General features: G+C 43.6%; 1 protein-coding gene across 4 annotated transcripts in view; it reads left to right on the top strand.

Moving 5' to 3' along the window:
- Positions 1–16,174, top strand: part of dbn1 (drebrin 1) — a 90,732-nt gene that overhangs the window by 53,479 nt on the left and 21,079 nt on the right. For all 4 annotated transcript variants that reach the window (XM_087174356.1, XM_087174355.1, XM_023407654.2 and 1 more), the window contains exon 2: positions 16,029–16,084. In XM_087174356.1, coding sequence (XP_087030482.1) covers positions 16,029–16,084 — 56 coding nt within the window. The remainder of the gene's footprint in view (positions 1–16,028; positions 16,085–16,174) is intronic.

The following is a 16,174-nucleotide window of genomic DNA, read 5'->3' as shown; positions in this document are numbered from 1 at the left end:
TGGGGGGACTCGAGTTGGGCCAGGAACCGACTCAAAGAGCCTCTCGGAGCTGTAATTTTCTTTTTGATCAGATGGATTTTATAGAACTGGAATAGAAAAAAAGTATCGTTAAGAATCGGTATCGAAGTCGACCTCACGGAGGCACCGAGGTCAGCAGGCTTCACCCCCCGGGGACCATGAATGCCTGGACCGGATTAATTTCATAATAAAAGTGGTGAACTGAGGTCCTGTCTGAAATAAAGCCTCTGGTTCTGCTTCTCTGTAAATAATATTATCCTCAGTGGAGCTTTAGTGTCACATGACATAATCGTGTTTTTCACCAGTTTATCCACTTGACCGAGAGATGGGTTTTGTTTTGTTTGTTTTTCTGCGGACTCGGACGTCCTGCGTGTCCCTGCGCAGCCTCTCGCTCCAGTTAAAGCGGCAGAACATCCACACGAAGTTAAATATGTTAATTCAAATGTATTTTAATTCGCCCTTCCTGCCGCTGCAGCGCGTGAATGTGTTCAGCCACATGTCATCTGACCTACTTCACATTCAGCATCGGCGTTCAGCGTACTCTGTGTGTGTGTGTGTGTGTGTGTGTGTTTGTGTGTGTGTGTTTATGTGTGTGTATTTGTGTGTGGCGCAGTTTGGCACGTTGCCGTCCGTCCTCACATTCACACCGGAAATTAGACGAAGAGAGAAAGAAAGAGAGAGAGGGAGAGGACGAGGGGAGGTGGAGCGAGCAGGAGATGGAGATGTAGAGGCAGGAAAATGGTGTGTGTGTTTTAAATACAGAGAGAGAAAGAGAGAGAGAGAGAGAGACAAAGAAAAGGAGGTAGAGAGACACAGGGTGTGTATTAAGAGAGAGACGGAGGCAGGATGAAAGGCCTCGCTGGCCGACAGCCCACAACGACTCACCATCAGAGACTGCTCAGTCACAAGGGGTCTGTGTGTGTGTGTGTGTGTGTGTGTGTGTGTGTGTGTGTGTGTGTGTGTGTGTGTGTGTGTGTGTGTCTCCTTTGAGATGCTCTGGTTTTGTTTTAAGTGCAGCCTGTACTACACAGGCGTCTCTGTTTCGAGGTGACTCCTCGCAGCAGGATGAGCTGCAGCATCTGAATGAACTGAGACACTTTAAAAAGATGCAGCTTTTCTATATTTGTCTTATTGTCACTGAATATCATGAAAAAAAAAAAAACCCAAATCAAGAATCAGTATCTCCTGATGGAGCGCCGCAGGGACGACGTGTCTTCGTGGGAACAACCGGGATGTTGGCGTCAAACTGGTTCAATGAGATTTTTACATTTGGCTTTTGGATTATTGCAGAAAATAAATAAGTTTTTGATACTGACACATTTTGTTCAGCAGGATAATCTTCACAAATGAAAAACCACAGTATGATTTCTGAAGCCTAAACGTCCCCGACATCATCTGTATTTTCATTTAGACACTCGTTAGCAACCGGCCGTTTTTTAAGAGACGTAAAAGCTTAAAGAAAATCACGACGGGGGTATTTAGTGATGTATTTTAACTCGTAGAATAAAATGAGCTTGTGTTAACACAGACTTTATTTCAGCCTTTTAAACCAAAAACCCATTCAAATGCTTATATGCTAACTAATACCCAGGTTACTTGTCTATGTGTCTGCAGCCTGATGTATCTGATTCCTGATTGTTTTTCCACTGTTACACTGGAGGACATGTCCCTTCATCACCATGAACACACACACTGTAGTTTACTGTAGTGTGACTCACTAAATAGAGCAATGGTTCCCCACAAGAACATGTCAGACCACCGGCTGGACGTACACATTCATCTGAATTGTGATATCCAGCGAGAATAAAGCACAACATAAACTGTTTAAACAAAGGTAGAACATTATTCAACATGGCATCAAATTTAAAAATAGCTTTTCTTATCTGACTATAATAACAAAAATTCATTTTAAACACACAGTAAATGGTTGGTTTAAATGACACTTTTGCAGGTACTCTCCTCATAAATCATTATGCTTACACAAGATAAACAGCGTGGTCTCCCAGATGGTCGTGATCAGAGCGGCTGCAGATCCTCTGATTCCTGTCCAGGCCTTTATATCTCCACACTTAGCAGCATCTTACTGTGCAGAGAGTGTCGGTTTTGTTTGGAGAAAATAGTTCCAGATGGAAGCTGTCGCTGCAGGTTATCGGCAGAAAGCAGGGGAGTTGCGAGGCTGATGTGTGTGAAGGCGGGAGGTCTGAAAGACATTTACTGACCAGGGAACCTCAGCCGGAGCGCCACGGATGATGACGATGTTTCGCTGCAGCAGCTGTGGCTCGTGATGAGCGTTCAGCCTCCTGCATTAACGCCTCGGGATCCTGTGCCACTGTTGTTTTATGGAGGTTTTAGTGTTAGAGGTAAAAACATGCAGTAGTAACCTCTGAAACGTGATGGAAAAGCAGTTTCAAGTTGCAGTAAATTGTTGAAATACTCTACTTTTAACTTTGGTTACTCTCCACCATTGGATGTGTGATGTATTTACCGCAAACAGACGACACGGTGGCCGAGTCAGGACAGGAAGAGGGAGGTAAAACATTTTGGTTCAGGCTCATTTATCAGCTCAGAGAAAAAATCTGCGAATAGAAAAAAGCTCGGAGGTTTGTTTTCAGCGGCCTCGACTATCTCTGCAGACCATCAGGTCCCAGTTAAACGTCCAAACACTCCTTGTTTTCCCCTCCTGTTTACACTTGTCCGCCGCTCACATGGCAACGGCTCGACATTGTTTCGGGACGCTGTGTTGGTCAGCGCTTGGATGTGATTGGTGCAAAGCAGACAGCGGCTCAGCAGCCACAGGAAGTCCATTGTTACCCGTCCAGCATACAAAGCACGGCTGTGAGGCCTGCTGTGGACTTCATGAAGAGTCCAGGCAAGAAAGACCCGTCAGTGTCACATAACATCAAAAATAATAATAAAAAACAGGTGTTCATCGTGAAAATTAGAAAACCGGATTAAAAAATGTGTCTAAAAGTGCTTGTAGACTCTCACTAACTCACTGATCACATGGCTGCAAATTAAAAACCAAGCTGAGGACCAAATGTAGTTTTTGTTCTTCAGAAGTCATAATATTTTGGCCGGAGGGCGGTGTCTCTGTGCGCCTGTATCTCAGTGGTTTATCATGTTGTGAGCATCAAAGTGTGAAGAGATGGGCGTGGCAGGATTACAGCGCTGATATAGTTTGATGACAATAATGAGCCAGACAGATGTTTTCATTTTATTTATTTTTTTGGGAACATTTCTTTGGATTGATACCGTTTGTGATTTCTGCAGAGTTTAAATATCAAAGATCTTGTCATCTTGTTCCCCACACATGCAGCTAATCAGCCAATCACTGATCAGGTAGGAGAACAGGTGTTGGTCTCCGACACAGACATGGTGGTGAAGCTTCGAGCCTGATTCTCAACAGAACAGAACCTCAGCACCGAGGACGCTGCAGCTCGGGGGCTTTGCCCTTTGCTGTTGCACAACACATCCATCAGTCGGTCCGTCCCCTCACTTCCTGTCTGTAGGACGCAGACTGCTGCAGAGCGGAGATGAAACTTTTCTTTGTGTTCTCCGTCTTAACGCTGTTTTTCATCAGTTCCTCTGCCTCCTGCATCTTCTCAGCGCTGCTGCCTGAATACAAACAGCTGCACCAGTTTCCTCACTGTACCCACAGAGACGGACTCTCACTGCTCAGCCTGCAGCACAATCTTAAACAGAGAACTTGAACTTCCTCTGTCAGGGTATTTTCACTATTTCCGGAGTATTGGACCGGTACCGTCACTTCTCCCCGAGGCGCTTCTGCATGTTTCAGTGTCGAGGGGAGAATGAGTTGACTGAGGGAGGATGAATACTGAATGCTCAATGAAACTCTGGAGACAATGCAGTGGCTCTGTCACATAGTCAGAGCAACAGTCAGTTGTGTGTGTGTGTGTGTGTGTGTGTGTGTGTGTGTACGTGTGCGTTTTGTGTAGCTGTATAAGTCTGTCACTGCTGTCTCTCTTGCTGAGTCAGTGTTCAACCAGAGCCCTGAGTCCTCAGAGACGCACACACACATAAAATAGTGAACCCTCGTCCCTTCGTCTCGTCCCTAGAAAGCTGATTAGGGTGAGTGTGCAAGGACTCAGGAAGGCATGGTGGTGTGTGTGTGTGTGTGTGTGTGTGTGTGTGTGTGTGTGTGTGTGTGTGTGTGTGTGTGTGTGTGTCCTGAGGGCCCAGAACAAGACAAAATTCCCGTCGTGCTGACTAAGTGACAGTGACAGACTCTGAGCCACAGCTGAGACTGTTTTGACTGTCCTGCCCTTCTGCAGCTCGGCCTCTCTGCACAAAGGCAGCGTTTGACGACTTCCAGGACAAACAGAACACACTTCTCTCTGGGAGGGAGAGATTCTAGAAGAATCCAGACAACAAACACCCTTGACCTCTTTTTTGTGTTTCTCGTAAAAATTTTAGAGCTTTCTCTCATGTAAATAATATGTAAATATTCTAGACACGTGGCACATTAATATTCTGCATCTTGCAGATCCCCATTCATTGTATCGCTCGGAGGAACATTCTAGAATCTGTTGTAAAGATACACATTATAACTCTCTCTGACAGGAGCAACATTGTATCGTTCTACAGCTCTTCAGTGAATCAGGATTGGACTCCTCTCTGGCCGACCAACATGGCGTCTCCTCTGCAGCAGATAGATATTCTACATCTCTTTGGAAACCATTTCAGACCTCTCTCTACATTTCTCCGGCCAACAAACATACATACGTAAAACCTATGGGATATAAACACTGTTGGACTCTCACATTCTGAACCTCTATGAAAAATAAATATTTTCTGGGTAAGACGTGTTCTACAATGTTATGGAAGCTAAGAGTTATAGACATCTCTGTCAGCCAAAGACGTCTACAAGGATGATCCACCATCATGGTCGAGAGTGTTTACCTGTCAAACACCTTTGGTAAACACAGATTCTCGACTGTGGCCTCTAAAATGTTTCTTTATCAAGTTAGCGTTCAGTGAAACAGCTTCTCCACACGAACGCTGTAAACACAGAAGAAACTGCAGAACCTTCTAGAACCTTCGTAGATCGATACACCGTCATTCTGGCAGACGAACATTGTAGAACTCCCTGCAGACGACAGACTGTTTACATCGTTCACATTTTATTCCCATCGTTGGCGTGGAAGAAGTCTGGTTAAGAGTTCTGGATTCTGGTTCCTGCTTTGCTCTGGAAGCGGCTCTGTGATGTTCTACATTCCTCAGCACTTAAGTAGGATCATATCACAGATGCCTAAAATGTTTTCAGCCCGGGGCCTGAAAGAGAGAAATGAAACCTATTGTTCAGGGACCAAAGTTAATTTCCTGTATTTTTTTTTTCAGCGACACCTAACTTCTGTTTTATTTGTGCTGGTTTCCTTCAGTTTACAGAGAGGAGCTAAACATTTGACTTATTGTTTTAGTCGTGAGAAATCTCTCCACAACTCAAACAGTTTCTTCCCAGTTGCAGGAAACTCAACTTCTTTGTTTGATTGATCAGAATCTCAAGCTTTTCTTTTGTCTTTCTCGTCTTTGTGCTTTTGTCGTTGTTGCCTCATGGAAAGCCGAGCAGTAACGGCATGCGAGCGACTTCAGGTTCAGATTAGTGTTTTTCAGAAATCCTAATTCTTTTAATGACAAACATACATTTATGTGCCATCTGTCAGTGTGTCAGAGTAGAGCTGTCATTGTTCAGGCCCCCTCAGCTCGTTCAAACGGCACAAAACAACTGCTGATCCAGGCAGAATTCCTCCTAAAAATCAAATGCAAGTCAGCCTTTTCCCGATCTCAACACTACAAAGAACCCGCTGCCAAACACGGAGGCAGACAGTTAGCTGAGCGGTAAGCCCGCTGGTTTGCCGACCAAATTCTTGAGTATTGATGGAAAATGTTCCCTCACAAATTTCACTGAGTCAGCAGCTACTGGTTTGGCGAGATAACTTTGCTTTCCATCTGGTGAGTCCGTTATTAGCCGTGAGCCGCTGTTAGCCGTGGCAGGGATGTAGATGTCAGTAAACTCTGGGTAAAGGACGTGAACTCTGTCAGACGCAGATGAAAAGTTCACTCATGCTCATGTTTCATGTTTGTGCTGCACTCTGACTCCCTCGCTGTGTTTCAGCCTTAGACAATACACAATACGCAGACGAACGCAGCACATATTCAAAGAAGATTTGTTTTCATCTTAATGTAATTCACATGAGGACAATGGCTGACGTCGATGACAACCCTCAGATGATGTGCAGTACATTCACTGAGGAAGCTTGTTTCAGCATCTGGGCTACATCTGTTTTCAGAGTAGGATGTAGATTTGTCTAATCCTCTCCTTCTGAACCTCCACCCTCTATGTGTGTGTGTGTGTGTGTGTGTGCGTGTGTGTGTGCATGTGTGTGTGTGTGTCAGCTGCTAACGCTGATTCTGTTTGAGATGTGACCGCTGCATAACCTCTGTAAGAGCAAAAAATTACCTGTGTCCGTGTCTCCGTGTCTCCGTGCTCGTATGAAAAGGAAAATAATGGAAAAAGATGTTTTTAAAATATACACACGTTATCTGCAGTGTGTTTAAACAGATTCACAAAATGTTCTAGTGCAGAGAAGCAACCTGAAACCGGGGGGGGGGGCAGAAATATATCTGTAGCACTGAGGATAGAAAACTACAACCAAAAAAAATACCTTGTTTGGTCAGATTCATCACCGTCCTTTGCGTATTTTTTAATCTAATACTTCATGATTTGTTAAAAAGCAAATGAGAAATGATATTCATCAAATATCATAAAATAGAATTAAATTATGTCGTAACTAAATTATTGAAAAATCTAAACCAAAACCCTGTTGAAACACATATACGTACAAATACAGTACAAACGTTTCTGTTGTTTCGTGTTGGACTTGAGATTATCTACAGAATGAGCCATGACCAAGAATGTGAAGAAAAAATAAAAGTCTCTTTTAAAGCCCCGAAATAGATGAAGCTGTCCTGCTCTATTTACTGTTATTTGATGTTATTTTAGCTGGACTGTTACCATCAGTGCTGCCTCTGTGGAGTCGGCTGCAGAGCCCGGAGTGGTTTGGATTATCGTTGATGTTTATGGAAGCTGAAAAAAGTGAATTTCCTGCATTGTGTCTGTATTTTCTCTCTGTCGCACCTCAACGTGTAAATGACTCGTTGTCTCACGTTCATTTGCAGCCAACGCTCTCTCTCTCTCTCTCTCTCTCTCTCTCTCTCTCTCTGCACCACACACCACTGCATTGATGTTGTTCTCCAGGGACGCCATTACAACAGCCATCCTCCTCCACTCATTAGAATTTAATAGAGGCCCAGACACATGCAGACTGATGTTCAGTTCACCCTTCTGTTCTCCTCTTGACTCCTCTCTCTGTTATTTTAGCAGCGTCTTCATTGATTTCTTTACTCTGTCTCCTCTTTAACTGTGTTTGTCCTCACACTCATTCCTCTCTGAAGTTCCTCTCGACATATTTTAAACTCAAATTCATATTTTGTTTAACATGATTTTCCAACATAAAAAGTGAAAAACAAAAAATGGAAGCTCCAGATCTCCTCTTACTTCCTCATTGTGACATCTGGATCAGGCGTTATGCCCCGCCCACCACCTGCTGGCTCCAGGTGGACAGGTGAAAGAGCCGAGAGCATCAAGATGGTGAGAGGAGGAAACATCAGAGAGACTCAGCCACATGTTTGAACCGTTAGCGCAGTTAGCATGTTTTATTTGTCTATGCTGTTTGTTAGCTTGTAACTGGCAGTGGCCGACGCAGTGTTTAGCCCCGCCCCCTGTCCCCTGAACCAGTCAATTCTTCTCTGATGTGAGAAAGTGTCAAAGCCTAGAGAGAGAGAGAGAGAGAGAGAGAGAGAGCATCTGTCAGCTAATACACCTACATCAGTGTATTTATGGAAAATGGATTCGTACTGTACAAACTCTCTCACGCTCACAAGCAGCTTCCAGTCGACTGAGTCTGTGTGAGATGTCCTGACAGGGGGGGGGCAGTTCTCTCTCTCTCCTCTCTCGCCCCACTCTCAGGACAAACTTCACAGTTTGTGCACAACGAGCGTCACGGCCCTCGTGTTGTCACCATCACGGCTGCGGATCATTCATCGTTCACACCACTCACCCTCGTGTCTCACTCGTGGGATCATCTCTGCATTCCCAGACCTGAGCAGGAGTCATGCCCCCCCCCCCCGAATGAAACATTACCCATAATTCTCCTCCGTCCTCATGTCTGTCCGGCTCATTTCTTTTGCATTGAGTCACCATGAAGGTTTCTAGCTCAGTAAATCACACCGTGTTATCCGACCACAGGAATAACAGCCGTTGCCAACGCACTTAATCATCCCCCCATAGTTCTCTCTGTCCCGTCCCACAATGCTCTCTGTCTGTCTGCTTCTGTCTTCACGGCTCTTTGTCTGTATTTATCGTCTCCCTCCCTCTCTCTCTCGCTCTCTCTCTCACTCTCTCCGTCTCTCTCTCTCTCTCTAACCGCACATATCTTTCTGTTCCCCGCGGACATTAAGAACCCAGGAGGAATCCATAACTCTCGGACCCTGAGGATAAATATTGGACTTTTGTTGGGGAAGGAACCCGGCCTCGCTCTGGAAGTCTGACAAAAAAAAAAAAAAAACAAGAGAAGAGTACAACACTGTACAAGCCCCCCCGACTGATTTCATGCTCCGAGATGCAGCTTAACATAATCTGTTTTAAATAAGCCGAAAAACTTCACGCTTACCGCTGTCACTTCACTGTATCTGCAACGTTTACAAAAGCTGCGAAAGAACTGACAGTTTCTTGACAAACATGGCAGATGATTGGCCCGGATGGACACACACACACACACACACACACACACACACACACACACACACACACTTACACACCCCTCCCTCTGTCTTCGCTCGGTCCGACTCCGTTAAAGTCTCTCTGGCTCGGAGAAGCTGCTGACTCGACTTTGTCTAATTCTCTTCTCTAAAAGGGCCTCGGCCGGTCGGCTCCTCTCTCTCTCTCTCTCTCTCTCCCTCTCTCTCTCTCTCTCTCTCTCTGACAGCAGTGCAGAGAGCTTCCTGGCAGCGTTCATCCCATCAGCCGCCTGGTGACGCACGTCCAAGTCGTCTGAAGGCAGAACGAGTGAAGATGTTTTCCGTTGGAATCAGAACCGTTAACTCTGGCGTCTTCATCGCCATGTTCTGGCTTTAGACTCAAATTCCTTTTTCTCACGTTTGCAAATTGGTATATTAAGCCACTTTTCTTTTTCTTTCGGGTTGTCACGGCAACCGCAATGCAATGCTTACACACTCATTATTAGAATGTAAAACTGATTTAATAAACACACAGTTTACTGAGCTTCACGGAGCAGATCCTGCTTTAGTTTCATTAGATTGTGGCTATTTCCTGGAGGCAGTGGAGTTTTGAGCTGCTGCTTCACTATTTTTCTTTTGAGCAAAGTTCTTGGACAAAACTTTAAAGTTAAAAGAAACTTTGCTGCTTTTGTAAAATGAAAGAGATGCTGATTATATTTGTTCCTCTGGCTACTCTGGTGTGATTTAAGCAACAGATGCAGAGCTGTGTGTAGGTGAAAGTCGTATTTACTTACACAACTCAACACAAAAAAACGAGGCGCAGCTGCTTCCTGTCGTGTAGTTCAACTCTTGTGCCAAGATTTGACGTTAATGCAGGTTTTATGACTCCACACTGAACATCCTGCTTGACGGGATTCAGTCGATGCTACAAGACGTTTTTCTTTTTTAACACAGAAACGTTTTTTCGTGGTGAAACGTGACATCAGTGTGTATCCTCACACTCCTGCTGTTTGCTGCAAGAAGGAGCTCAGTGCATCAGGGCTGCACATCCTTTTGAAGTTGTGAAGTGAGTCCAGCTGGACCACCCCAACACACACACACACACACACACACACACACACACACACTCTTGCTGCTCACTTGATGTGTGTATATGTGTGTGTGTGTGTGTGTGTGTTTGCCCTTCAGCTCTCCTTCACCCCCCTCCCTCCCTCCCTGCTTCCTTCCTTCCTTCCTTCCCACCACCATATCTTTACATTGTGGCTCCCCTCAGGTCGCAACAACTGCTGTTGCCGAGATAGCGATGGGGGATGCTGCCCGGTTGCCATGGTGACACTCCCCATGGGGCGTGTGTGTGTGTGTGTGTGTGTGTGGGGAGGTTTATCTTGGCAGCAGTGCCATGCTCCGCTGATCCTGTGTACAGGAGGTGGACAAAATATCTGAAGCAACTTCTTGGAGGAAACGTTTTCCTTCAGAGCCGCTGGCAGCGTCTTTTGCAACTTGTCACACACACACACACACACACACACACACACACGTCCCTCTGATCTGAGGTGTTGTCTGTTGTTGTGTGTGTCTCGGTACCTCTCATCAATCCAGACAGCTTCTCCTTTCCCGCTCGGAGCTGCTTGTTTTGTGCTCCTGATTCCAGATCAGGATTTTTTTTTACCTTTAAAACAAGACGTTCCTGAAGGGAAGTTGTGTGTTTGTTGAGACTGAGCCACAGACGTGTTTATCCGGAGCCGTCCTGTTCCCTGCACGAGTCGTCGGCTCTGCTCCTCCTCCCCGATTCTGTTTATTAATCTTCTGTAATATGTCGTCAGAATTTCAAATCAGCTCCGTTAGAAGCTTCTTGCTTCTGAGAGTTTGTGATTTTGGGTTTGACACAGTGCTAATCAGCTTTCAGCCGAAAATAACTCTGTGGCTTCTTTCTGTTGAGACTCATGTTGTTTTAATGGCCTGGGAGAGATGAGAAGAAACAGTCTGCGTGTGTGTGTGTGTGTGTGTGTGTGTGTGTGTGTCACACAGTGAGACAGCATTAAAGATATTTAATGTTGTGTGAGAGACGACGGAGAAAGCAGGAAAGCCAGGGAAAGGAAATGAGAGAGGGAGGGAGGGAGGAGGAGAGAGAGAGAGGGCGGTTTAAAAGTTCAAAACGTCGAGGTTCATTTCAGGACACAAAGCCACATTTGTATTATTGATCTCAGTGGATGTTTCCACTTTGATTAGAGCTGTAACAATTAGTGAGTTAACAGCAGTTTGATTATTAGCTCCAGATGTTTTCAGGTGCAGGATGTTGTTGATTCACTGTGTGATTCTGCAGATTCATGCAGGTGGTTGAATAAATTCTTATTTCCATTTGTTCGTCTTTACATTTTGTCATAATCCTTGTTACTTTTTGTTGAGTTCTTGTCTCATATTCATCGTGGACAAAAGGTTGTTTTAGTTTCTCTTTTTGGTCTCATGGAGTTTCCAGAGATGAAATTGACACTGATGCTAAAACATCTGACACAAAATGTGAGGAATCGTTTTAGATTTAACGTCATAGATGTAAAAATTGTGGATAAAGATCCTCAATTTATTCAAAATCATCTTTTTTTTTTTACCTGTTTTATAACGTTAGAGGAAACTCTGCTCTTAAAAAACTTTTTCTTATTTAAATATGAATGAAAAATAAAAAACATGAACCAGATTTGAGACCAGAGCTGCGTCCTGATTGGACGGAGCAGTGATGATGATCCGGACCGACCTCCACACTTGTGATTAGTTGATTCACTGAGTCCAATCCTTCATTATTGCTCTTCTTTGTTCTTCCTCCTCCTCCTCCTCCTCTCTACCTCCTTCTTTCTCTTTTCATCTGCTCATTCATTCCTTCCTCTTCCAATTCTACCATCTCTTCTTCCTTTTCTCCCCCCATTTTCTTTTTCAGTCGTTACAATCCTCTTTGTCTGACATACACCATCATCATCGTCACCTCCTTCTGCCTTCATCTTCCTCATCCTCTCATCCTCTTATTCAATTTTCTCTCTTTTCCTCCCTGGCGTTGTCTTTTCTCTCCTTTTTATATTTTCTTTTCTCCTCTCATCTTCCTCCCTCTTACATGCTCAGCTGTACACACACACACACACACACACACGCACACACACACACACACACACAGCTGTTTCTAGGTCATGAAGGCCTCATATGAATAATAAACAGCTGTCTGCTTTAAAGAGAATTATTTATAGAGCCTAGAGTGAGAGAGTGAGGCTCAGTCATGCTCTCTCTCTCTTTTTCTATCACTCTCTCAATCTTAAACACTTCCTTATTTTCTTTCTCATATCCTTTTCTTCCGTCCTCTCAACACCGTGTTGTTTTTATTATCTATCATCTTTTTATTTCCTGTCTTTTGTTTTGTCTCTTTTCATCTATAATCCCTCCTCCTCACCCCTCCTCACCCTTCCTCACCCCTCCTCACCCCTCCTCAACCTTCCTCACCCTTCCTCTCTCTCTGCCTCCAGGAATCTGTGTTTCTATTGGTTTGTTGTGATGCTGCCAATTCCAGCACTGTCACTGGATCAGTAGTAATTGTAGTTAGTCACTGTCGGCAAACGCAGTCACGTCGGATGATCGTAATGTGAAGTGACAACCAACAAATTATATTTATACATTTACAACTAAACTGAAACAGCAAATACGTTCTGTAGGAAACGTAATTGTTCTTTTTATTTATTTACCTTCGTGGTTTAATCCAGACACAACCCGTTTATTTACATTTAACCCGAACAACCATCTTTTCACGAACCTTAACCAAAGTAAAAATGTTTATTTATATATGAATGTAATTTCTAGGATTGAAGTGTTTCTAAATCTCTCTTTAAACTACGTCACCAACACTTTTCCCTTCGCGCCTGTCATAAATACTACGACCTCTAGGTGTTGCCTAGCAACAAAACGTAACTATGCGTCATAATAAGCTGCTGCACAGACGACCTTAGACGACAAGTACGATCCAAAAATGTCCTGTGTGAGCTGGTTTGAGGTTGACACGTATCCCAGCATGCATTTCGCATCGCTCGGGAGCGATAGCTTACAGATAGCACTGATGACTCTTTGAGTCAAAATCGAGTATTTTTTGGCGGAGTTTGGTTTGGTGAGAGGAAAAGTCAAAGCTGCGTTCACTGACTCTCTACAGAACAAGCTGTTAACAACACTGACATATTATCACGAAGCGGCAAAAACGTCACCTCTAATATTCCGTCTCCTTTCGGCTCTGTTTTTGGTCTCCACCATCTTCTTCATCTCTTTAGCTGCTAAATGCTCCACTCTCTCCACCGGTTTCTCTCCAGCTGTCTCCGTCTGTCCTGTGGTGTCGTTGCAGTAAGTCATGTCATGTCATTTGATCCAGTCTTAATCTGAAAATCTGAATCAGGGCAGTTATTGCGTTGTGTGGATTTGAATGTCCAGCTTTCATCATCAGATGTAAAAAAAAAATGAAACCAAACAAAGGCAGCGTAAGTCTGATATTAGATTAATTTTAATTAACACAGTACGGTAATAATCGGAGCCTGACTGAGCTGCTAATGTCAGCGTGTTGCAGTCTTACCTGTACAGGTGACTCTTATGACTGATGGTGAATGCAGGCAGACCACCTGGCTGTTGCTGTGACAACAGGCAGACCGACAGTGGATAAACGGAGCTGATTGGAGAACGGAAAGGTTTTAGTGATGTTGAGGGCAGAGAAATGTGCAGCCTGGTGTAAAAGAGAGAAAAGGAAAGGTTTTTCGGAAGCAGCGAGTGACGGTGCAGAAACAGGACAGGAGGGAGGTGAGGTCAGCACAGAGTCAGACACAGGCCAGACCAAAGCTTCAGGCTGAAACAAGCAGCATGAGGTCATCTGGTGTGAGTCCGGCTGGTAATCCCCAACACACACGCACACACACACACAAACACACACTTGAACAGGCATCTACAAAGCTACATAGGTTCAAGCAGCTGTGTAGAAACAAAGGTTCAATTAGGGATTTCTCACTTTTACTGTAACGGAAGAAAATTATATTTCAGCAAACAGAAGCAAAAATAAGAAATGACCCATAGATGATAAATAAAAGATTTGAATCAAAATTACTGACGCTAACAGACACTGAGAGTTGTGTAAACTGCAGCAGTGAGTCTCTGCAAAGGCGACAGGCGAAGCAGGAAGCAGGAGTAATATCCACAAGCTAACAGGCTAATAGGCTAACAGGCATTTAGTGTGCTGTGACTGTGGTACACATGAATCTGTCCCATGACGTGTACTCAACACACACGTGTAGAAACGCACACGCAGACCCTGCACTGATCCATGTACGTGTGATGATCGGCAGCAGCTTTACGCTTTTTGTTTTATGTGGCAGTGTTTTTATTATTAATAATAATAATAATAATAATCTTCAATAATCTACAGTGCACTGCTCTCCAGTTTTATAATCTCCTGTTTAAACCCTGATAGATTAAAGGGTAATTTCTCTAACCTCAATCCCAGCATGCGTTTTAATACGTAGGAAAATCCATTCTGAGCGCCGCCGCTTCACTTTCCACAGATTCTCCTGATTCGGTCAGTGTCAGTCAGTCGATGACGCAAAGTTTCACAGGTCACATTTTAACCTGACGTCACGTCCTGTTTTTAACATAAATACAATTTGTATTTAAATACAATTACAAAAATACAAATGTATTTTAGATCAAAAGACATTATTTTCTTCTTCTTCTTCTTCTTCTTCTTCTTCTTCCTGAAAGCTGCCATCACCAGAGGTTGTGCAGATGTGGCTCGTACAAACAAAACATCTGCTGACTTTATGAAATCAACGGTGCATTAAGCAGCTGCAGTTCAGGTTCCCCTTGACCTGTGTATTAGTAAAATGCTGCTTCTATGTCAATGCATCAATATTAATAATCCAATAATATAATGTTATATCATTGACATTGGCTCCATCATCAATACTAGAAGTTAGAATTTGTTTCCAATATTTCTGCTCTTTTAATTAGTATTTTTTCATGAGTATTTTTTTATAGAGTTGTATTACTACAGTAAATTCATGGATTTTATGGCAGGGTCACTGTAGGTCAAACAATTTTAATCTGATGATGTCGGCTAATCTGTAATCTCTGTCACCTTCATGTAACCTCAGACAGAGAGTTCACAGGTGTGTGTCTGTGTGAGATACTACCATACTACAAATACACACACACATACATATATGTGTGTGTGTGTGTGTGTGTGTGTGTGTGTGTGTGTGTGTGTGTGTGTGTGTTCAGGATGTGTGTACTTGTCATTATTAAAAGTGTCAGTGCTTTTCTAATCCAGACAGACACAAAGATCCCACAGTCATTAATCAAACCAAGTAATCTGCTTTACAACACACACACACACACACACACACACACACACACACACACACACACACACACACACGCTGTCAATCCTCCTAAAGACATTTGTAACACTTGTTTCTGGTGACAGACTGGAGTCACTGGTTCTGTTGACCTTCGTCACTTTTCTCGAACGTCTTTATGAGAAAGAAGCTGATTGGTTAATTGGTTGATTGGTTGATTGGTTACCTGGTGTTACTGAATCAATATTTGATCACATAGAGAGCTGCGTGGCCTGCAGCAGCCTGGTTGATCGTTGATCGGTCTGAAATCCTGCTGACGTGTCGATGCACTGAACGCGCTCAAGTCATGTTGTCATGTATTGTAACAGCAAGCTAAATGCTAACGTTAGCATGCTAACATGCTCACAGTGACAGTTCTGACATGCTGATGTCACTCACTCTTTCTGAATACACAGTTTTTGTGCACGTGCTTAAACACAACAGCTCAAATGATGAATTCATTATTATTATTTACATGTATTTTCTGATCATTGAATATTTGACTGATCGCTTCAGCTCTAAGGAAAACGATGATCTGTGAGGAACTAAATATTGTTTTCAGTCGGAGGGAGTGTTCAGGAAAATGTATTTAAAGATAAACTGCAGCCAATGAAAAAGTAACTCTGTTTCTCAAGTTTAAATTAATTTAATTTGACTTTACCTCTGCAGACGTTAAAACAGACAATATATGAGACTGTAATGTTGCTAAAGGTGAAACTTGTTTTTTGACAGACACTCTCTTTCTCTCTCTCTCTCTCTCTCTCTCTCTCTCTCTCTCTCTCTCTCTCTCTCTTTCAGGGCCTTGTACACATACGAGGATGACACTAATGACTTGACACTGGCAACATCAGGAGGTGAGTTCATGCTTTTCCTGCGATCATCTCTTCATCCTTTCATTTACCTCCGAGGAAACAGCTCTTTCCCCACCCCCACCCCACCCCACC

This window comes from Seriola lalandi, unplaced genomic scaffold (assembly GCF_002814215.2).
Source record: "Seriola lalandi dorsalis isolate HSWRI2012SDOR001 ecotype SW California unplaced genomic scaffold, Sedor1 jcf7180002054343, whole genome shotgun sequence".
Classification (NCBI taxonomy): Eukaryota; Metazoa; Chordata; class Actinopteri; order Carangiformes; family Carangidae; genus Seriola; species Seriola lalandi.
Note: the sequence above shows the minus strand (reverse complement) of the source record. Positions and strands in the feature narration are given on the sequence as shown.